Below are 25,150 nucleotides of genomic sequence, written 5' to 3'. Positions count from 1 at the left end.
TTTGCAGTGTGTGATTAATGTCAATATGTTCTGCCCAGCACTGAAAATTGTTTGAATTAGCTCAAAGTTTGTCCTGAGATTTACATCTTTAGAGACTAATTTTCCAAGTTGTTTGTTATAATCCAGATGTCTGTAAAATTTTGAAGAATTTCTTTTTGAAATTTTACTATTACAAGTATATTACCTTTATATTTTAGGAGGCATATGGTATCACTTTATATGACTTACAATAGCTCAAGTTGTATATGCTCACAGAGCAAGGTTTCTAATTGTTTCTTATTATGCAATAACATCACCAACTTGGTTACTATTTTAAATAGATATTTTCTTATGAGTATTTATCATTTTGTTTATCTTTAAGATACCAAAATGCAAATTGTTTGCTGATGTATCCACTAGAGTTTCTGATAGATACCCCTAAGAAAGCCTGTTGAGTTTTGGTTTCATAGTGAAATTTCTGTTTGTACATGTAAAATTCTACTCTACATACAGTAATAATTCATAGGGCAGGTCATATGAGAGAAAATTATGTAACAAATTGTCTTGCTCTTATATTTAGTTCTGGTAGTACAAGAAAAGATTATAAAATATTTTTGACTTTTGAATAAAGGAGGAGGGATTTGAAGCAGTTGAAAATTATCCTAAAAATGTTCAAGACAAGATAAATGTCTGTACTGTTGATTAGCAAATATTATTTGTCGGTACTTTTGGCATGCTACAAATAACTCATCTTCCAATAATTCATTTGAGTAATTAAATTTAGATTGCAAATTTTCCTTTTCAAATATTTTGACTGTTATCTCTCTTCTTTTCTATTGTATCTTAATTGGTGTGGTCTATATAAATGGACAATAAATTATATATCTTTGTAATAGAGATCAGACAGTGAATAGAACTTGGTATTCATCCCAGACAGAATTATGATTGAATGTATTTGAAAGATTAAAGCACTGAATTTACTTTTTTCTAATTAAAGGCAATTAAAGATTTGCAGACACAAATAAAAGACAATGAATTGAGGAGTAAGTGTAGGAGCAAGTCCATTTGCAGGTGAAAGGATGTGCCTTTGAAGCAGAACCAGCTGTATTTTCATCGCAAGAATAACAGTTTAGGAAGCTTTTCTGCATGTGCTTGTTTGATAGCATAATGTAGTCATAAGCAGCTTATGCAATATTCAGAAAATACAGAGCATTAATGTTTAAAGCAGCAGCGAAGGCAGAAGAGCAGGCTGCCACATGATGATAATGAACATGGCCAACATGTAGTTGAAAGAAAAACAGTTTGCTTCTAAAAAGATGACCATTTACAAAACAGTCACCAGATATTCACATGATAATGAACCCGAGCAACTGCCTCAACAAAGGGCAAAGATACAGTCTTCTTTCTGGCCAAGGGTAAAGAATTGAATAGGATAGAGCCAAAGGCAGTTGTCTTGTTTTTGTTTGTTTGTTTTTACTAAACTAGGGAATTCCCACTTAAAGCTATGTAATATTAAAAGCAAATAATACTTTAAATATGAAATAATTACTTACAAAAAAAATTTTATATTGATTTAGAGTATCATATAAATTACTGTATCCTTTCCTAAAACAATGTGGTATGAGGAATGATTATTGATAATGAGTTTAGTATTAAAATTTATGATTTTTACTAAAATTATTTTGAATATGTATATATATACATATACATATATATGTGTATATATTTTTGTTTAAATATTTGTTTCCTTTAAAGGAAAGTGTTCTTATATATATTTTAATGTTACTGAATATATAATATGAAATTTTAAATAATATTTTATTAATTATTTGCTAATTTCATACAATATAATTTGATCATACTTACCTCCTTAACTTTTCTTAGATCCATCCTCACCTCCCTACCTACCCAACTTCCAGTTTTCTTCTGTATCCATTTCTTATTCTCTGTACATTGACCAGTTGAGTTGGGGTCTTTATGTTAATTGTCATCTACTGCAAGAAGAAGTTCTCTGATGAAGGTTGATAGATACACTGATCTACAAGCCATTAGGAGTTGTTTTGATACTATGTCCATTTAGCAGAATAATAGTATTGGCTTCTCTTCTCCCATGGGCATATAACCTGTTTAACAACAGGTTTTTGGTTCTATTAATAGTGCTAGATAAGGTTTCTATATAAAGGAGCTGGTTTTAGGTCCTTTCAAAAGTTGTGGGTGACTCCTACACATTCATGCCACCATTGCACACAGTGGGTATATCTTTAAACATAAAAATTGAAATTATGTCATTTGTAGAAAAAAGGACAGAGCTAAAGATTATTATGTTAAGCAAAATAAGTACAACTTAGACAAAGATCATGGTTTTTTTTTTCCCAAATACAGAATCTAAATTAATCCATGCACACACATACACATCCACACACATGATTTTTTAAAAACAATGTCATGCAGCAGACAAGATGGCTCAGTGAGAAAGATATTTACCACCTAGCCTAGTGACTTGAACTTGATCCCTGGGATCAACATTGTGGAAGAAGAGAAGTGACTCCAGAGAACTGTCCTCTGGCCTCCACACATGCACACCATAAATACATGAAGAAATCTTTTAAAAGAGTATCAGAATTCTATTGGAGAAATGAAGTATAAAACAATTGATAAGACAGAGTAGGGAAGAAAATTATGATGTGATTTTTCTTGAGTACACAGAATTAATGCAGAGAGTGTGCTAGAATGCTTATGGTGTGTTGAAATATCTGACGGTGTATCTTTGGGAGGAAGAATTTATTTTGCCTCATGGTTTTAAATGTCGTAGTCTATAGGCTTTTCATTCTAAGCCCATGATGAGCTTTCATGACAGCAGGATCATGTGACAGAAATCAAAAAACAAGGGTCTGGGGACCAGTTCTAACCTTGGAAAGTTTGACTCCAGTGACCTACTTCCTCCGGTAATATCCAACTTCTTGAAGTGTCCATCACCTTCCAAAATAAGATGACCAGCCAAGAACCAAGCCTTCAGTACACTTCATATCCAAATGGTAATGGAACAGATGACTGAGGTCCCCAAATGGCTTCTTCCACAAACACAATAAATATGTTTATTATATATTTATGCATGATGTATATGTATATTTAACATATGAGCTGGCAACCTATACCTAAAAGAAGGAAAACCTGTGCTAACACAAAAATCATGTGATTATCTTCAGTGGCTGGAATATCAGTTTATTGTTCCCTATATACAACTTAAGCAACTATCTGAGAAATACTCTGGACATTTATTCACATTTATTTATTGTTATAGGTACTTGGAGATTGAATCCAGAGTTCTGTGCATACTAAACAGTTTAGTAAATCACTAAAATACATTATCCACCCCGATTGTATTATTGACATATCCATAATCAAATGCATGCTTAATACTTTTCATATAAAATCTAGATTAGCTAGTTTCAGTAACTAAGGAGAATTACTCTAAATACAAGGATGTAGGGACTTCTGTGTGTTACAGTTTTTTACAGTCATGTGGGCATATATTTCTGTCTTGAAGCCATAAATATCTACTTTTTGTATACACATGAATAATACATCTGTAACTACAGAATTAGGAATGGAAATGAAGGAGGATTGTTGCCTCAAGTTCAAGGCCAGCCTCATCTACATAACAAGACAGTCAGAAATTTTTTAAAAAATGCACGTGTTAAAAGTTTCCCTAGCCAATAAGCCTACCCTGCACCAATTGGGAACAGGTAAGGCCCGATTGCAAGAATGGGAAGACCAGGTCCCTGGCCACTAACCCTGGGGGCATAATCCACGCCCCTCCTCTAAGCCATTATAGCCTCATGGACCAGACAGCTGCCTCTTCCCCTGCCTCCTCATCAAGAAAACCATCACCTGCAACACCAGCAACCACCAGAGACATAAGCCCACCCTGCACCAATTGGGAACAACTGCTCCTTGAGACAGAGCCCACTAGTGCCCATTTGACGAAGAGCTGCCCCCAGAGACACAGAATCCATCAGCACCAATTGAACCAAGAGCCCGGATTAGACCAAGAGCTCCCATTAGACCAAGAGTATCAGTTAGACCAAGAGAGGCTCCCTCAGACACAGACACCACTTGCATGGAGTAGGGGAAGTGATGTGCAAAAATATAGTCGACAACGTAAAGACCAATATGACACTTTAAGAACCTAATGGTTCTACATCAGCAACACCTGAACATCCCAATGCAGAAGAAGCAGAAGAAATCAACCTTAAAAATGACTTTAAGAAGATGATAGAGGCCTTTAAAGAGGAAATGGACAATTCCCTAAAGAAATAGAAGAAAAGACAAACAAAAAAATTGGAAGAAATCAATAAAGAAATTGAGATAAAGACAAAAAATTGGAAGAAATCAATAAATCCCTTAAAGAAAGTCAAGAAAAAGCAATTAAACAGGTGAAGGAAAGAATCTAAGATTTGAAAACTGAAATAGAGACAATAAAGAAGACACAAACTGAGGGAATGCTGGAAATGGAAAATCTGAGTAAATGATCAGGAACTACAGCTGGAAGCATAACCAACAGAATGCAAGAGATGGAAAAGGCAATCTCTGGTGTTGAAGATACGATAGAGGAAATAGATTCATCAGTCAAAGAAAACACTAAAGCCAAAAAAGTCATAACACAAAACGTCCAGGAAATTTGGGACACTATGAAAGACCAAACCTAAGAATAATAGGGATAGAAGAAGGAGAAGAATACCAACTCAAAGGCACAGAAAATATATTCAGTAAAATCATAGAAGAAAACTTCCCAACCTAAAAAGGAAATGCTTATGAAGATACAAGAAGCTTAGAGAACACCAAATAGACTGGATCCCGCCCCCCCCAAAAAAAGTCCCGTCACCACATAATAATCAAATCACTAAACATACAGAATAAAGAAACAATATTAAGAGCTGCAAAGGAAAAAAGGCCAAGTAACATATAAAGGCAGACCCATCAGAATAACACTTGACTTCTCAATGAAGACTTTAAAGGCCAGAAGTTCCTGGACAGATGAAATGCAGACACAAAGAGACCATAGATGCCAACTCAGACTATTATATCCAGCAAACTCTCAATCGACATAGATGGAGTAAACAAAATATTCCATGATAAAATCAGATTTAAACAATACCTAGCCACAAATCCAGCCCTACAGAAAGCACTAGAAGGGAAAATCCAACCTAAGGAAGTTAAATACCCTCATGAAAACATAGACAATAGATAATCCCACACCAACAAATACCAAAGAATCCAATTTAAAAAATGGGCCACAGAGCTAAACAGAGAATTCAAAACAGAAGAATCTGAAATGGCTGAAAGACATTTAAGGAATTGTTCAACATCCTTCGTCATCAGGGAAATGCAAATAATTCTGAGATACTTTCTTACACCTGTCAGAATGGCTAAGATAAAAAACACTGAAGACAGCTTATGTTGGAGAGGATGTGGAGCAAGGGGAACACTCCTCCACTGTTGGGAGTGCAAACTTGCACAGTCACTTTGGAAATCAGTATGACAGTTTGTCAGAAAATTGCGAATCCATCTTCCTCAAGACCCAGGTATACTACTCTTGTGCATATACCCAAGGAATGCTTAATCATGTCACAAGGACACATGTTCAACTATGTTCATAGCAGCATTATTTATAATAGCCAGGACCTGGAAACAACCTAGATGCCCCTCAACTGAAGAATGGATTAAGAAAATGTGGCATTGCCGGGCGGTGGTTGTGCACACCTTTAATCCCAGCACACAGGAGGCAGAGGCAGGTAGATCTCTCTGAGTTTGAGGCCAGCCTGGTCTACAGAGCGAGATTCAGGAAAGGCCCAAAGCTACACAGAGAAACCCTGTCTCGAAAAACCAAAAAGAAAAAGAAAAGAAAAAAAATGTGGCACATATACACAATGGAGTACTACTCAGCAGAGAAAAACAATAATATCATGAGATTTGCAGGCAAATAGATGACACTAGAAAAATACCATCTTGAGTGAGGTAATCCAGACTCAGAAGGATAAACGTGGTATGTATTCTCTCATAAGTGGATACTAGATGTAAAGCAAAGGATAACCAGACCGCAACCCACAGCTCCAGGGAGGCTAGCTAGCCGGGAGGACCCTCTGAAGGACACATGGATAGCCCAGGGAAGGAGAAATAGATGAGATCTACATGAGCAAACCGGGGGTGAGGAGGGTTAATGGAGGGCAAGGTATGGGGGTCAGAACATAGAGGAACAGGAGGTTCAAGCTGGAACAGAGTTAGAGTGGGAGAGCAAGGATAGAGATACCATGATAAATGAAGACATCATGGGAATAGGAGAAACAGAGTGCTAGGGAAGTTCCCAGGAATCCACAAAGATGACCCCATCTTAGACTACTGGCAATAGTCTAGAGGGTGCCTGAACTGGCCGACTCTGGTGATCAGATGGCTGAATACCCCAACTGTCATCATAGAACCCTCATCCAGTGACTGATGGAAGCAGATGCAGTGATCCACAGCCAGGTGCCAGTCCAAGCTCCAGGAGTCCAGATGATGAGAGAGAGGAGGGATTCCTTGAGCAAGGGACATTGAGATTGGAAAATGTAGAGATGACCAAGCAAACTAGTAAAAATGCATGAACTGTGGACCAATCGATGAGGAGCCCCCATGATACTAAACTAAGCCCTCTGGATAAGTGAGACAGTTGTTTAGTTTGAACTGTTTAGGGGTCCCCCAGGCAGTGGGATTGGGACCTGGTCCTGGTGCATGAGCTGGCTTTTTGGTGCCTATTGCCTATGGTGGGACAATTTGTGCAGCTTGGTGCAGGGAGTGGGGCTTGGACCTGACTCAACTGAATGTATCAGGCTCTGCTGACTCCCCAGGGGAGACCTTGCCTTGGAGGAGGTGGGAATGAGGGTGGCTTCCGGGGGGGGGGAGGCTAGGAGGGCAGGAGGAGGGAGGAGAGGGGAATCTGTAGTTGGTATGTAAAATGAATAGAAAATCTCTTAATAACAAAAAGAATGAAAAAAAAAGTGTCTCTGGCCATGATAGATAGAGTTTGAGTTTCAAGAACTTAGTGGATGGCCTGTGAGTACTCTCACTGTAAAATGCATTGTACAGTGTATGTTATTACAGGTCATGGACCAGAAGGGGAATGGGAAATTGATGCCAGATGTGTTGTTTGGAAATGTGCCAGATGCATACTAATTTTAATAACATCCGTTTTAAGTACACTTTTAGAAATTTGTATCCACCTCAGTGATAATCGAGGTTTGTTCTATAAAAGACTATAGGTGGAAAGGGTTACTTAACTAATGGTTTTATGGCACCACAAGTTGAATGGCAAATTCTTACTGTCACATTGACTCTAATACCTATCTAGTTATGTTATGATGGAGCATTATATACAATAATGAAAATTACTCATTAATCATGTTTAAAATCATCATACTTAACTTTTCTCCATTTTCCTTAAGATTCTTATAAGGCAATGAATGAGAGTGTTTTCTTTCTGCTGGTATCTGTGATCTTGACATTTATTTTCGGATTTTCATTAGAAATGTGCTCGGTAGCCCTGAGTGGAGACATTGTGTCGCCGTTTTCATTCTTCCCAGCCGTTCACATCACAGTGGGACTAATGTAAGAATAAGTTGACCATTGAGAGCCGGGCGGTGGTGGCGCACGCCTTTAATCCCAGCACTCGGGAGGCCGAGGCAGGCGGATCTCTGTGAGTTCGAGGCCAGCCTGGGCTACCAAGTGAGTTCCAGGAAAGGCGCAAAGCTACACAGAGAAACCCTGTCTCAAAAAAAAAGAAGAATAACTTGACCATTGAGATGTGAAGTCAGAAGGAACCCTTGTCAAGTGTTTTCCTTTTTTTTTTTTTTTTTAGCAGAATTAAATGTTACTAATTTAAAGTGGGTCAAAGTCATGTTTTTCTGCTAATTATTTATTTAAATTTAGAACATTTGATATCCATTTTTTATAATTGACTCTTTTCTGCATCATTAAATCTCATCAACAAATAACACTTATTAATCTTCTGCGGGTAGATGAGAGTGACTACCCTGCACCAGTGTGAAAACAGTCTCTTTTTAAGAACTAACACACAGCCCCTCAGCCAGAGAAACACTTGGATATGTCTAATGAACTCCACGGGAGCACTTCTCCATCACTACTATCCATTTACCTCACTTCTCTGCCATTTCTATTTCTAAAAATCTATATAAAAGTTAAAAGGTACTTTTGAATCATTAGCAAATACATTATGAAGCAGATGTATTTCACATTAATTTTTTATGGCATATTTTAGTTTAAATCAACTGCTTTCAGATTTATTTGAGTATGACTAGGATGTGGAAATTTGGAGTGAAACATTGTATCATTTATGTAAGGTAACTGTGTGGATAAGCTCTGGAAACTGACCTCTGGGAGGAAAGGTGTGAGTCAGGGAGCAGAGTGAGGATATGAACTATGCTATACTGTCCTGTTAACTGCTGCTCAGAAAAGTATGTTATACTTTTGTACTTAAAACTACAGCCACTTGTTTCCTTTAAGAGAATTTTTTTAAATACATATTTTTCTTAGTAATCCTTTTGTTGTGAAATCTACTATTTTTTTTCCTGAGGCTGAGCACTGCTTCGTTTATAGCTTGTCAGTGGGGTCACCAGATGGTACACCAAAACCAGAAATTTGTGACACGAACTCAATGTTGCTTCTTTTTGGCTGTGAAATGTGGTGAGGAAGATTGAGTGTCATATCTAAATGTCACTATCCTCTGTCATATTAGTCATGTCTGTTCTGTCCTCTGGCGAAAGGAATGGAATTAGACATACTTTGTTTTAATGAATTTAGGGAGTTAAAAGTCAATTGCTTATAGATTCCTCTTTTAGTCTTAGAGAAAAATGACCGAATATTTCTTAAATTAATCATTTGAATAGTTAATGTATTCACAATAGTATAAATTTAATGGGAGTTATTTTTAATTGCTAAAGCAATTTAATAATTGATTATATATGATTTTATAATTCTATATACATATATAATCATATAATTATATATATTCATTTGTTAGTGCCTTTATTTCAAAGGACACACTTACTGTGAATATATTATTCTCTAAAAAATAAAAGTTATAATTTTGTTTTGACATCCTGTGCATCAAATCAAGATGTCCGTCAGACTCTTCTTCTGAAGTCAAAAGGTATCAGTCTTCGAGTGACGTGTATGTTAGTCTCACCTGTGAGTATTCACACAGTTCTCTGTCCACATTTTAATTTTTGTAAACATTCTTTGACATTTTATAGGTGATTGTGAAATTTGAATTATACAAAAACATAACTCATTGTTTGAAACTGTTTCTTTCTAGGTAAACAGGATTATAAAAAAACCAAACCTATTTTACGAGCAACCAAATTAAAAGCAGAAGCAAAGAAAACAGCACTAGGCATGAAGGTATACTTGCATTTGATCAAGTTATAATGTGATGTATTATGTATGTCAGTTCATTTTACACAACTGAATTGTGTAACAGTTGAATTCTGAACATCTTAAGCTAGTTCAATCTCAATAAAGTATCAAAAGTAGAGGTTTTGTAAAATAATTTACTTATTGGAAAACATCATTTTTATCTTGAAATTTTGAGGACTCAAAAGTTACAATTAAAGTATATAGTATATACAGTACACAGAAAACAAGTTTCTTCTAAAACTACTGTTCTAGCTATTATAACTATTGTTCAAACATTTCAACCATGTATGTGGGTTAGTCAGATCCTTTGACTCATTGAATTTCATGATATAGTTTTATACATAGTTGTAATACAACCGTCCTTTTGTTGTCTCTGGAAGTCTGTATAGTGAAATTCTGATGATATCCTCAGACTTGTCCTTTAGGCCACCCAGTGTCTATCTGCTTCAGAGAGAGAAGTGCACTGTGAATGATGGCACTGGATTGTAGTCCAGTGTGCTAACAAAACCAAAATGATTTTAGTGTTGTTCATGTCAAATGTTCACCAGATATTTAGAATGAAGGAAACTAGGTAGGATAATCCATTTAGAACTAATACTATCGAGTGTGTAAATTAAAAATGACCAATACAAATATTTTATGTAAATATTAAACTGCTAAAAGAAGATTTGGGTTTCATCTGGCAGATAAAAAATCAATTTTTCAAAGTTATAGCTTATAACAAATGCCAAGGTATTACCAGCAAGCTGTAACAGCTGTTGAACTGCCAGATGATATATTTGGTTATCTTCCAGAACTTGCTATTATGATCATGAACACTGCCTGCCTTTTGCCTCTGATTGCTGATTTTGATCAAGCTTTACTGTGTGGTGTGCTGTTTTCACAACACAGTCTCCTCAGTTAGTGTTTCTGGCAGGTTTTAATGAAAAAACGTTTTTTTTTTTTAATTTAATTTAAAAGAGTGATTTATCTCTTTAGTTTTTTATACTTCACATGCGATTGCATTCATGTAATTCTTGTAAAAGACATTATATGGCATAGGGTTTCTTAAAAGCAATGCTTAGCTTTCATTTTCTGTTTGGCCACCTGGTGATTGACTCTTATCATAGGAGCAGTTTTAATATTGTCCTCCAAGGAAACAGTTAATATTTGCCTTTATGTTTCACAACATACTAGGGATTTATAAAGTAAATATTAGTGTAACAAAATATATTTCTGGCATAGTTTAATGAATAGTTATATATTAAGATTACTGAAATAATGCAGCCTTTCATATATTTATATACTACATTTTTATGCATACCCCTTATTTAATTTGCTGTTACAATTTTGGTTTTGCTTTGAGGAAATAACTGTGTTCTGATTATAAGTTAAAGTAGTGTACAGTGCTATTAACTAATATCTGTTTTAAAAACTGTGAAGAATTATTTTCCTTAGCTTTCTTTTACAATAAAAGTATACACTGAAGAGTGTCTAACATTAGAATATAGATCTATTTTAATAATCTACCATATCATTCTGATTGGTGAGCCTTTAGAAACAAAGACTTTAACTACTATTTTCTTTTCATAAAACTGTGTGTTCAGAGGCCATTACCATTATATGAAATTTTTAAGGATCAGAACCATGAAGGTGTCTTACATTTTAAATCTAGCATAGTAATTAGTTTGCCCTGTCAGACTTTGATTGCCTTGTCATTTTGCCATATGATTTTAAATAACAGAGTTTCCTTCAGCAATTGTCTTTTAATGCTTTTTAATTTCCCTGGTGAGTGATTTTATCCATATTGATAATGTCAGAGAAGCAACTGAGAACTAATGAACATCAAACATGTTTGACTCTTATCTATTTGATACAGGATGACCATAATGTCATATTATGTTACTACTTTACTACTTTTGAATGAGTCAAAGTTATACTCTTTAAATAATCTTCAAATAATATTAATCTACAGGAAATATGAACAGGTGCATGGAATATAAAAAGACACCAATGACCACAAAACTAAGTATGTCAGGAAAGGCCTGAGATCACACCCTTGTGACCCTTACTGTTGGCATGAGTGATCGGACTAAATCTAAGAAGCTGTATTTATAGTTGGAGACTATGTCCTTCACCTCAGCGCTGTCAGCAGAGCTAAAGAGTAGACAGGATTGAACTTACCACATCTCAGGCATCTGTGACTATTAAGTGATAGGGAAACCCCCAAATCAGCTGTGGCCAGTTTGTATAAATAAGACCCATGAATATTTGTCAGGGCCTTCCTTACTTTGGCTGTCTTTGCATTGTGTAGCCATTATGATACAAAATGCTCCTGGATTTGCTGTGGAGTTAGTATTACAAGCATTAGTGATTTAAACTCCTTAAAACATCACATACTTTTAATATGCTTACTACGAAAGTTATATTGGTATTACTTGATCCAATTTTACTTACAAATCACTATAAGCTATTGCAATGTTATAGAACCTCTAAAGAGATGAGTAAAATGTGATTGTCTTGTAAAGAGTGTACTGGAAATCACCCCCACATTGAATTACCATATTAAACCAAGTGCACTGAGCCTTAAGATGACCAGTTGAGAAGTGGGCATTTGCCATTTAAGGCTTCTGGCACCTTGTTCTAAACATACAATTGAGTTATAGAGAATGTTTGGGAGGAATGATGAATGGTTTCAGCTTAAAAGTAAAATTAGTTTATTTTTCTTTTTTGGAAAATAATTTTTATACAATATATTCTGATTATGGTTTTCCTTCCTCCAACTCCCCCAAGATCCTCTCCCACCTTCCCTCCCATCCAATCCACACCCTTTTAGTCTCTCTCTAGAAACCAAACAGGCTTCTAAAGAATGATAATAAAATAAAATAAGATAAACCAAACCAAACAAACAAATTGGAATAAGACAAAACAAACAAGTAGAAGAAAAAGAGTCAAAAAAAAAAGCATGCGAAACATACAGATGCAGAGACACAATTTGTTGTACATATCTCTTAAATTCTCATAGAATGCAGATACCTGTGTTCCCTGACATGTAGAAGGAAACAAATTTACATTTGCTTATTTTAAAGGTCTATTAGAAAAACATAGTCATCACAAAGAATAAGAATAGAAAACTTAGCTTCTCCACATCAATAAAATATTCAGTGTCAAGCAGATCCTGCCAGCATCCCTTTAGGATGAACAGCTTGAAATGTTGTTTGTTCTTTTTGTTATTTCTGGTTTAAATCTGAACAGCAGCCAAATCATGGAAAGGGCATCATATGCCTACAGGTGTCTGAGGTTATGGGCGCAGCCTCTGGCACCCTGAAAGCTTAATTTTGAGATTTGATCATGGCATGAAACTTCAAAACAGTCATCTTCCACGGTGTTTGCCTCCACCAAAAGGCATTTTGAAGAAAAGTGTTTGTGACATCGCTTTCAGTGATTTGAAGTCATTTGCATGCCATACACTGACCAGACAGCATTGAAGTACAGGGGTTTTTCTATGCAAAATCTCAACTTTCTACCCTTAACATTCTTCTTAATACCTCTGAATATCCTGAATGCATTTAATGAGGGAATGACAGGTCATTGTAAGGATAGTGAATAGAAAAACAGCAATTAAGAGTGGTCATCAGTAAGATGAGAAACAGCCTTGAACCAGAATACAAATTTCATTCTCTCATTGAGCTTCTGGAAGTGATGCCTGCTGTTGATCAGTTGTGTTGTCCACTCTACAAAGCAGATGGAGTTGGTGGTTGTGTCGCTTGTTTATTACATCCTCTTAAAATTAGTAGCCATTTAACCAGATGGGCCTGGGAGCACAGCTGTGGCTGGGAGAAAATAAATGAAACCTGTCTGATGCTGCCATGCCCTTTGGAGATGCCAAAGTGTTCCAGCTGTAACAAAGAAAATTTCACTTTCACTTGACATTACATTGATATATTGGATTTTAAAAATCAAATCCCACAAAAATTATTGACACAGTTTTTCACCCTGTAGTTTCTATCAATATTTATTTCTATAGTTTGGATATCTAAATAAATGTAATCAAGAAACTGCAAATCTGTACATAATGTGATTGTATTTTCAACATTCACCTGAAATTTCATGTTGATTATATATCAAATTCATTTTAATTTTTTTTAAGTTTAATAGGTGGCACTTGTTGAATTATTTATTTTGCATTCATATGAAATGTGAAATATATTCATACAAATGCAAATGAATTGCTTCCCCAAGAAACAATGCCAGGTAAGGGATATAATACAAAAGTGAAATCAGCAGTGTATTTTAGAGCATTTTGGATCCTGAACTGGACTCTGTTCTTTTGCCAGTGCAGTAAAATAGCATATTAATATTGAGAAAGATATTTTGCAGCACAGACACACACTGAAATTTTTGAAGGAAAATGTAGTTTTATCATATGTTAAATTTTACCCATTACTTAATATAAATGATTGATATAATCAACGTCAAAATACCAAAGGTAGAATATAATCCTTGTCTCCAGAGCCAAGAGGAGTTACACTAGCTTATACCTTATGAACTCAGAGTTCACTTTTGTACCCCACTGTGTAAGTTACTGAGTTTCGAGTTCTAAACATTAGAATGCGTAGCCAGGCATGTTGGCACAAACCTGTAATCCCATCCCTCTGGCAGGAGACTAAAGTGGGAAGTGAGGGAGCTGGAAGCCAGGCTCAGCCATATAACACGTTAGAGGCCAACTTGACTCAAAACGGAAGAGACAGAAGGAAACAGAGAAAAGAAAAAGGAAACCAAGCTCAATAACAATTAGTGGAAAAGGCTCCATGAATTGGAAGGAGAACAGGAAGAGACATATGGGAAGGTTTGGGAGCAGGAAGGAAAGAGCGACATTTGGTAATTCTATTATAATCTCAATAAAATGAGTGTGCAGCTTATGTTTATATAGGATCTATTTCCTGGAATCAATTATCGGGGCATTTCTTCCCAATAGAAAATAGAGTAATAATTTGTAAAAATATCTTCTGGTAAATCCTATCACTAATAAATAATCTAATACTTAAAAAATAGTTACATGAGCTCAATTAGAGACCAGTTCAATTATATATGCACAAACTACATTGATTGCACTTAAATTTTTGATGACAAAATTAAGAAATATATTAAAACAATAAATTTAAATTTTACCACCAGAAAAATCTTAATAGAAATGCCTCACCCAGGTATGTACTTGCTCTTGCAATATGTATTGTCTTATGAAAAATAGATTGCATATTAATAATAATTGAGTTGACATTATTTATCCTGTGCCATGGAGTGATATTGTTATTGTATGTGATAAAGCTAGTCTCTCTTCATCAGCTCAAGTCTACTGTTTTCTCCTCCCCAGGAAGTCGGCCTCATGCTTGCAGCAATCCTGGCCCTCCTACTGGCTTTCTATGCTTTCTTTTATCTCCGGCTGTCCACAAATAGTGACTCTGATCTGGACCCAGATGAAGATTAGCAGAACAACAATCAATAAAGGAAAGGAAATAATTCTGATAAGAGCATCCTTGGGGACAAATACTTTGCCAGTTTCCCAAACTAGAAAATTTTGAATATTTTCTTCTTGGTACTGTCAGTTTGCAGAAATATCTTTGTACCTAGTGGCATAAGATATCTGGAGAACTTACCTAGCAATCTAGAGTCACACATGTTACTCAATACTTTGTAAATCTTTCTGCTCTGGCAGATCCTCTATTCATGATATAGTTGGATAACACAGTTTTCAAATGTCTTCCCAATTTACATGTATAACTCAACCAGTTACACATAACTAAGTCTATTTTATCTTATGTATATTGTAAGAAAAGTGTCCATTGTCATTTGCAGAAGCATACTCAAAATTATATTCAGAACCGAAGAATGAACAGAAAGTCATGGGAAATTTTTATTTTACAAAGAAGTGTGCTTTCTTCCCAGACATATTTTATATCATTAGGGAGACTCTCTGCACATACATCCGCAGGAGTCTTTTCCTTCCTTGCCAACTGTTAGTGCACATGTGCTGCGTCACAAATGGCACCTGGATGGCAGAAGCTCAAAGAGTCACATATGTCCCTAAGATCGACTTCCTTTCCTCCTGGGCTGCCTGAACTGGTGTAAATAGAAAGTTCAGTTAATCTTGATTTTAATTAACTTATTACTCCATTAATATAACACTGGAATTCTATATTAATTATGTTGTTCTGACTGCCTGCAGTATCAGTTTGCCCCTCTTGTTAGGGAGCTATGTAACAATCTGCCATTTAATTGCACAGGTTTCTCACACTACAGAATTAGCAGGGGTGTACCTACACAGAATCATTTTATTGGGATGTCTCTTAAATCTAAGCATTACAAAGGCATTTTTTTAAACTTACATTTTGTCTCTTTAGAATTAATTCCTACGCTGTAAAGAAAAATAAATAATAGAAAAATATATATCACATGTTACTTTCATCTGTACTTTTCTGTAAAATTTGTCAATATATTTTGTGTTATAGCATAAAGACTATTCAATACTTTTTTGGCAATCAGAGTTTTAATAGAATTCTAAAACACATGAACACATAAAGCTTAGAAAGTTCTGCGGTATACACACACACACATATATCCAGAGAATTGATATTCACTCCCATCTGATATAAAGATGTATAGAAAATGGCTATCTTGAAATATATGCAGAGTTTGGGAGTGTATGTTGACTTTCTGAAAAACAAATACAATTCTAGGAACATTTCCTTACTTGCCAAGAGACAGCAGCTCTAATCACTACTCTAGGAGTTCATCTGGTTTATAGCACAGGTTCTAAAAGAACAGATATTCTTTGGTTCTTTTGAGGATGCCAGTGTAGCATTTGTTCTGTCGAGTCTTTGAAGTAGCGTAATTCATTTCATCCATGTTAACAGCCAAAGGTCCCAGGATCCTCACAGATTATTTTTGCCAAACATCTGAGGGCAAAATGTAGCCAGTGTTCTTTGCTGGATACTTCCTCTTGAATTCCCAGACTCACGAGACAGAGGAAGAGTTTTGTATACTCATCACAGAGGACCCATCCAAGTGGCATTTGTAGGAAAGGTTGCAGCATTTTATGCCATGTGGTATATCTGTTCGCAAAGTGGGAGGCAAGGGAATATCCAAGCTGGCATTTTGGATTTGATGGGCCTTTTACTTTCCTGAGTGACATGCCACATGTCAAGAAATACTGCTTTCTTCCAGTCTCATCACATTTACGTGAGCAATTTTCATTTAGTTATTTCCCTCCCATATGGTGTTAAAAACAGTCATTTCCAATAAAGCTTATTTCTTGTTTTCAGTGTAATTGAAGTGAGAGAATATGTAATAATTGCTTATCAGATACCTGTCCAGGTTAGATAGTAGCACAGTTCACAGTATTCAAAAATAGATGTGCGCCTCCTGGAAATGTTTGACAAGGGGCTGTTCTGACAAAACTTCACCATTCTGTTCTATTCATGAGATGTGCTTTGGAGAGAAAATGTTGTTTCTATAATAATAAATATCAGTTGAAATGTACTGTAATAATAAGCAAGTTTCACCACCTGAATTTCTGCATGTCCTGCATCCGTTTGTGTAGCTGGTTGATTATGACATTCCCAGAAAACAAATCCCAGGCTAAAAGCTTTGATTTCAGTAAATAACAGGTAAGCAAGATGATAATATTTTTACATAATACTATTTTATATAATAAAATGCAAATTCCTTTAACTTACATGAACAGGAAACAGCCAGTCTCATGAACAAAGACACCAGGCTGAATGTCTAGTGTGAATATTTCAAGACAGAAAGATGTTAGCTCCCTACTGTTTCCTAGGACTACACTTTTGACTAGTGGGTAGTATTTGTTGTCAGTGTGGGGTTAGAATCAGTTTAGACATGGCTGTTTTCCCCATAATAACTTACTCTGCTCAGAATGTTAGATGGCAAAATCAGAAAACATTATAATGACTTTTAAAGAACTTTGAAATCCTTTAATGTGTGATGTGACATAGATTTCCAACCATGGCCCGAGAGCTAAGGTATACCCTGTGGAGAGTTACAAATGAGGTGCAAAGGTTATGATTTCCCATGAAAGTTTAGATAAGAATCATTTAAATTTATTTGAGGAGAAATATTGTAAAACTATAGCATCATTTAATATTTCTTTCTAAAAAAAACCCAAAAAACCTATTTTTAGTGCAAATATAGGGTGGCCTGTTTTGCAAGTATAAAATATAAAGTGTTTATGAAGAAGAACTTCTTCATAAACAGTGATGACATACTTTAACTCCAACCAATGATGGTAAGATCCTGAGAATATGCGTTTTCTTATTTCTGTCATTCCAGTGTGTGGACATCTACCCATGAATTTAAATGCATGTAAGAATTTGGTTTAGTGTATTTTAGTTGCCTCAGAGTGATTTTTTTATATAGTAGATGCTAAAAATTTTTTTGAATTTAATAAATATATCTAATCCAATATTAATCAACCCAGAATTTAGCATTTATGGTTGACTGGTGTATTGGAAGATTATATATATATATATATATATATATATATATATATATATATATATATATTATATACACATATATATTAGATATTATTTATAATTAACTTCTTGCAAAATCAAACAACTAATACAAAGTCAATATGAAATAGGAACATCAGTCTTTTTTAGGAAATCAATGCATATTTATTTAAAAACATTCTTAGCATTTTATGTCAACTTACCATATGTATTCATTTCAGATGAAAATAAAATTAAATTTTTATTATAATGTTTATGTGAATACTAAAGCACTCAATTTTCTATGCTCTAAAAGTATATAGTCAATAATAATCATTGGAGTGAATTTTATATTAGATAGGCTTCATGAATAAATTCTTAGAAATTAAACATATTTCTATTTTAATGTACTAATCTGTAACACACTTCTGATCCAGAGACTACCAAAGCTGATTCTTCATTCTCGCCCTTAGCCACAGTGACACTTCTTTACACTTACCTGAGGCTTCTCTCAGGGGGGACCTTCCTACTTCTCCCCTAGTAGCATTGCCGCCTGTTATTAGCACTACGCCAATGTAGCCTGGATAGAATGATGTTAGCTAGGTGGTGTCCCACTGACACCGTATCTAGAATCACTACAACCTTCAGTAAAAACAAAGTTGTAGCAAATGAATCCGACACTTACAGAAACATTCTCACCATTTTCTTCAGTTGTAATAGCATAGATAAGTACAAAGAGAGTTGGAGAGTCATGTGAAGAAGTGTACCACTGTGGAACAGTCAGAGCAGATCAGACTCTTTGAAAACAATTGAACTGCATCCCCATTCTGCATAGTAATGCCTTGTTACACAATTTTTGTATCCTTAGCAACAGATATGGGATGCTTATTTCGAGAAAAATAAGTTACTTTACATGCCAGAAGATTTTTGATGACAGTGCCCCCTCCTATTTTTCATTTTTTAAAACAACAACCAAATTGGTGGGGAGGCAGCCAAAATTTGAGGTACCAATGTTTCTCGAACAGATGTCGCACCATTATTTTTTAGCTCGTTTGGATGAATAAACATGTGAAACTGTGAAGTATTACATTTTAGATTTTTTCATTAAAAAAAGAGACAATCTGTTTACTGTCCTAATTGAGACAACAATCCTCGTGGTTGCCAGTTTTGGCAGTCATAACAATGAACTATAAATATTTGGACCAATCAAGTAAATGGTGAGTATAAAGGCTATAGCATGTGTAAAGTTCTATTTTCACGGGCACCCATCTTAGTATGACTTTTTTTTTTTAAACTTCATTAAATAAAATTGTTTGTGTGGAGCTAAAGTTTCATGGTACAGCTAAAAGAAGTGGATTTCAAGATCTAATTCCGTCCTAGTATGCCAACCTCTTCAACGTACAGCTGTCCATCTGCTGCTAACAACTTGTGTCTGCAGTTGCTCTGCGGAAGGCAGAGGGCAGCTTCACAGTGGCCCTTCCTGAGTAATGTGTCTGACGATAGCATCAAACTCAAATGGTATTTTTCCTTAATTTCCTCAGATTTATAAAAAGAGTGCACACATTTTAAGTCTGAAGTTACAGCAATTGGTTTTACAGTTAAGCAAGGCTTTAGAGATAGAAAATGTTGTCTATAATTTTTGCTATAATGACTAAAAGAAAGGAAACCATAACTCTCATTACTCCCATGATGCTTTACTTGAAACACCAAAGTAGGAAATTAGTGGACTGGACAGCTAGCTATGGTAGTGGTGTAGTCATTTGTGATCCAGAGAGGTCTTCAAGGGAATCTTGCTTGAGTTCTCTATCCTGCTCCTCTGAATGCCCACCTTCAACTCTGTTTCCTTCATTCTTCATTTGAATAGTTGCTAACATCCTTTGGGGTGTTTTTGCGTGTTTTGTTTAACCTTCACTTATATATAAATAATGTGTCTTTCTTATAATAATGTTGCCTTTTTGTTTGATTGGTTGGTTGATTATTTAATTGACTGCATATTACCAAGGCACCATTACTGCGGCTGATATAATTCAATATTATTTTTTAGTATCATCTAATACCAAGTCAATACTTAAATGTTCCAAATTGTCTCCAAGTTATCTACTTTTAATCAGGTCTGTAGTACTCTTGATTACTTTTTAAATTTCTTAGATAGCAAATAGTTTTGTTGTTGTTGTTTTTGTTTTTGTTTTGTTTTGTTTTTTGCCGTTGACTTACAGATTCTAGTGATATCCATTATTCCTGATTTGGGGTTTGTCATTGTTATTCATTTCACTATTCCACTTTTGATATTTTTATGAAATGTGATGGTTACATATTACATCTAAGCCAGGAGTATTCATAATACTTCATGAGGAATATATCTCATTATCTCACTTGATTAACTATGATTTATCAATGAGCTCATATGCTACCATTGTGATTCCTTATGAAATAAAGCTTTCAAATAGTAGTTTGTCTGTATATCTTAGTATGTATTCAAATTGTTTATTAGATCCCTTATCTCTTTAGGTAGTGCAAGATGCAATTTTCTGTCATTCCTTTGGTCCTTTTTTAAGTGGAATTATTTAATCATCATCATCATCACCGTTTTTATTATTGTTGTTGAGACTCTGTATCTATATGGGATAGAATATAATAATTTGGTGCAAATAAATAAATTGTAATGAACAAATTGATTTAAAATCAGGTTTATATATTTAATTGTGTCTATGTGTAGGTAAGTTTTATAGTTTTAGGGTTTTTTTTAAAATATAACGTTACAACCAATACACTATTGTGCTATCAAAAATCAGAACTAATTCTTCAGTGCTTTGGAAATCTATGTGATTTCCTTCTGTTCTCCCTACTTTCTGTCTTTCACAATGTCGAAGGAACACTGTTCCATTTTCTCATGTAAAATTACCCGTGTTTAATTATAATTAAAATATGTAGCCATTTGAACCTATAGCTCATCTAGGAAAGAAGAGATAAAGCCATAAATCTTTCCCATTGTCAATGTCATAGTTGTGTTAGCACTCTCTAAAGATGGCCCATGCAGACTTACTATTGCTGTTGCTGTCATTTATTATTATCATTGTAAGTTATAGATTTTTATATATTTGACCTATTTTAGCCTATTGCAATCATCTTTTTATTACCAAAACAAAAATTCTATCATGATGGACATTAGAAGTCTTTTTATTAAAATAATGGGTTATGTTCCTCTGCATTACTTGACACTTTCTGAAATTGAAGCCCAATGTAATAACTTTGTATGTGTGTATCTATGTATGTATGTATGCATGTATGGTATATATTTGTTTATTTGAGATGGACTCGTGTATCCCAGGAAGGCCTACAATTCACTATGTCTCTCAGCATGATGTTAAGTTTCTTACTTAAGTTAAGTTTCTACTGCCTTCATCTCCACAGTATAGGGATCGCAAACATTCATCACTATGTTCAATTTAAGATTTTTAATCTAGCAAAATATTGAATATTATATATTATATGTCCTTTTAGAACAAATATATGATCATTAATAGCTTCTTTGATCTACATGTATATGAAAATAATTCAAAAGTTAGTAAATATAATCTGAGATGTATCTTTCCTAATGTCAGTTTAAATTGTGGCACACACACAAAATTAGGAAGTATGATGAGTCTTCACTAAAAAACAAAAACAACCAAAAATCTCTACAAAAGAACATATGGAAGATTTAATACAAAATAAACTCCCAGTCATCCTGGATGGAATGATTCAGTTGTGTTAATATAAATATTCTTTCAATTTGAATACAGAGAAAATTAATATATAAACTGTTAATATGTAGTATAATGTTATTTTAAAGTATAGCGTATAGTCATAATTATGAAAAGCTACACCATCAGGAAAAAAGATGCTATATGTACTATGAGATCTAAACATAGATTTTTTTAAATGAACTATATATATAAAATGATGAAAAGTTAGTCATTAAGTGTATTTTTAAAGTGGAGTATTCTTTACAAATTAAAATATACCTGTATACCATGACTTACAACTAGATTAATTTCTGATGAAATTTACAGTCTCTCTGAAAAAATGAAATCACGTAAGTTATGAGGAGAAATAATAGACATTTTTAGACTCTTTTAGTGCAAAATGATTTCAGGACATTCATTTATGAGTTAAAAATCATAAAGTCAATACTCTTAGATAATCACACATTAAACGCAGTCTAACATTGGAACCTTGAACTTAATTAAGGCTCTGAAGAAACAATGTCTTTCACACACTGCTTGCGAGTGATAATTGTACATGTTTTCTGGAAAGCTCTTTTAAAGTGTACCCTCAAGCTCTAAATGCTATCCATACTTTATACATACAAGATGATGACAACAGTATTGTGCAAAAATAAGCACAGCATGTTAGCCACAGCACTGTTCATAATGCTCAGAGTACTAAAAGCATTGTTAGTGCCTAGCCCAGGATGGGTACAAGTGACCCAAGTCAGCTCATAAAGTAAGCATGGCATAATCTTCAAGTGATGAATATTCAACTTAATGATCACAGAATGGAAAGTTGATTATAAGATTACATGGCATACAATTTTGTTTTGTTTAAATGTGTGTCTCCCTGTATATATTTGTTTAAATGCACAGGAAGGACATTTAACCAGAAGTAAAGGGTATTCATCTCTGTGTACAAGTTAAGATTGATTTACATCATTATGGTGAACTGAATCCTTCATCTCTACTCTTCAGAGAAAGCTAGGAGGGGAATGTTTCATTGATCTACTTAAGAGTCCAAACACCTACTAGGTATGTTTCTGCTTTTTCATTATCTTTCTTTTTCAGTCACTTAGTAGTTATTAGTACCTATTAGGTATTTAATATGTCATGTCAGCCTTCACAATTCCTCAGAATAAGCACTAGATAGGGCTGAAATAGCTTTGCCGTTTTCACAGTGACAAAGGCGTTTATTGTTTACACACAGACAATTTATTAATCACTTTCTAAATTCAAATCCCGGTGCTTTGTGCTTGCAAGAAAAATGGTCAGTATTAAAAAGGAGAATAGCCATACACTCATCTCATGGCAAGTAATATCGACAGAGGCCAATGCTCTCATCAAACAGGAAAGGGAAAAATTAATAAAAGTGTAAGATGATATGAGAACAGTGGCAAAAAATCAACAAAAGGGTACAAAGGTATTTTGGCGCCTATTCCATTCCATCTGGAATCTAGAATTAACCATGTGAGTGGTGCTGAAGGCCTGAAAGGCTGTTAATGTCCCTTTGTGATCACTAGTTTTTCCTTTCTCTGCCTTAACACTTTTTCTTGTTTACTTTTGGAAACTCCTATATGTGTATCATTTAAGACTAATCAGTTCCCAGGGTTCCTGGGATTTCCTTACCCAAAGCCAAGCAAGTGGACTCGTATTGAAAAATTTCATAGAATACATTTCACACTAGTTATCTATTTTGTAACTGATTTTTTTCACTCAAATCCAATGTTCTAAAGGGAATAAAATAACCTACTGTTTTATTTCTGGATCTTCAGTGCTGAGCTTTGCTCCCGACCTCTTAGACACCCAATAAATGTCTTTGACTGCCTAAGCACCACCCTCTGTGCCTGAGAATGGGCCCTCAATAGTGGCATCTCTATTACAGAGGAGAAAGAGTGGCAGGTAATCCTTTGTGAAGATGTCTGCTCTGTGTGTCCTGATGCCCTGGGTCAGCACAGTTCATCTTCTACTTTTCAGAACCAAAGCATTAAAACCTGTGAAAATCACAATCCTAATGACTCATAAGTGGAATTTGGAAAGCATGGGATGACCTTTCCAGTTTCTTTCTTTTGTGAGAGGCATTTTGTTTATGTATAAGCATTCCTAACTTTATGTTGGTTACTGAACTTGAACCCTGTAGTGAAGATGACACACGTGGGTGGTGGGGCACTGGGATGTCTTGTATAGAACATTGCTGTCCAGAGTCTTAGGATGTTGTAACCATACTTTGTTTTGTTTTAGTCTCAAAGGAGGGGAATGGGGAGAGCAAAATACTCATTTTGTCAATTAAATAAGCTAACATTTTTTTTTCAAGTAATTTTATACTCTCAAGACAAATTTAAGACCCTTAGAGTTTTCTTTAAATAGTCATACATTCTGATATTCTGGGTTTTATTAACACAATATTGCTCACTGTGAAGAATTTTTATGGAACTGTAGCTTTCATGGTGAGTCTTGACTGTCAGCTTAGTGGCACTTCGAATTACCAGCGGAACTGGAGCCTCTAAGCCTGTGTGTAAGGGGTCTTCAGACTAGGTTAACTGTGACGGGGAAACACTTCACTGAATGGGGTGGGGCCTTGTCTGAATAGAGAAGCCAGCTGAGCAGACACATTTCTCAGTGTGTTTCCTGACGTTTCAGGTGACAACTAACTAACCCAGTAACCACATAAGGAGTCTTAAAAATGTGCTTGATTCTTGGAAAGCCTTTGGGAACTTCCTGTGTGTGCTCTTTATCACTAATATACTGATTATGTCTAATACTAATTTTTAATTTAATCTCAAATGATTACATTTTAAAAATTCATGTAATACATATATACCTACATGATATTGAAAGAATTATTTTAAAAATTAAACTCACCCATATACTTAATGACCAGCATGCTAATACATAGTACTTCCTATTTTAGTTTTTACCATTTGGAATATAAAACAGAACTTTTATAAATTTTTATTTTACTGGTTGGCCTTGAAGTTAACTAACTTTTAATATATATTTCTACTCATTTACATTTTGTTTGTTTATGTTTTGTCAACTGAAAACTTTGGGGCCCAGGGATACAGTTCAGCAGTTAAGAGCTTAAACTGCTCTTCCAGAGGACCTGAGTTCAGTTTCCAGCACCCACATCCAGTGGCTCACAACTGTCTGAAATTCTAGATCCAGGGGGGTAAATGCTTCTGACTTGTGCAGGCACCTGCACACATGTGCACATATCCACAAACAGACACATAATTTACAATGAATAGAAATAAAATCTTATAAACATGTTATTTCTAAAAATAGAATTTTTATGATTTACTAAAAAATTTTATCAGCTATGTGGGTGCTTGCTTGTATGTTTAAAATATATTGTCAGGACGTATGTGTTACAGTCTCACTTTCTTTGACAAGTCTGTTGATTAAAAACAGTTTAATGAGCCGGGCGGTGGTGGCGCACGCCTTTAATCCCAGCACTCGGGA

At 34.9% G+C, this 25,150-nt stretch overlaps 1 protein-coding gene across 4 annotated transcripts in view; it reads left to right on the top strand.

Moving 5' to 3' along the window:
• The window catches only part of Triqk (triple QxxK/R motif containing), a 73,056-nt gene extending 56,060 nt beyond the window's left edge, over nucleotides 1–16,996 (top strand). For all 4 annotated transcript variants that reach the window (XM_028871605.2, XM_028871604.2, XM_028871603.2 and 1 more), the window contains 2 exons: nucleotides 9,347–9,432; nucleotides 14,801–16,996. In XM_028871605.2, the coding sequence (XP_028727438.1) occupies nucleotides 9,347–9,432; nucleotides 14,801–14,914 (200 nt within the window). In that variant the 3' untranslated portion in view covers nucleotides 14,915–16,996. The remainder of the gene's footprint in view (nucleotides 1–9,346; nucleotides 9,433–14,800) is intronic.
• Nucleotides 16,997–25,150: the final 8,154 nt, after the last annotated feature.

Source organism: Peromyscus leucopus, chromosome 2 (genome assembly GCF_004664715.2).
Source record: "Peromyscus leucopus breed LL Stock chromosome 2, UCI_PerLeu_2.1, whole genome shotgun sequence".
NCBI classification, from domain to species: domain Eukaryota; kingdom Metazoa; phylum Chordata; class Mammalia; order Rodentia; family Cricetidae; genus Peromyscus; species Peromyscus leucopus.
Note: the sequence above shows the minus strand (reverse complement) of the source record. Positions and strands in the feature narration are given on the sequence as shown.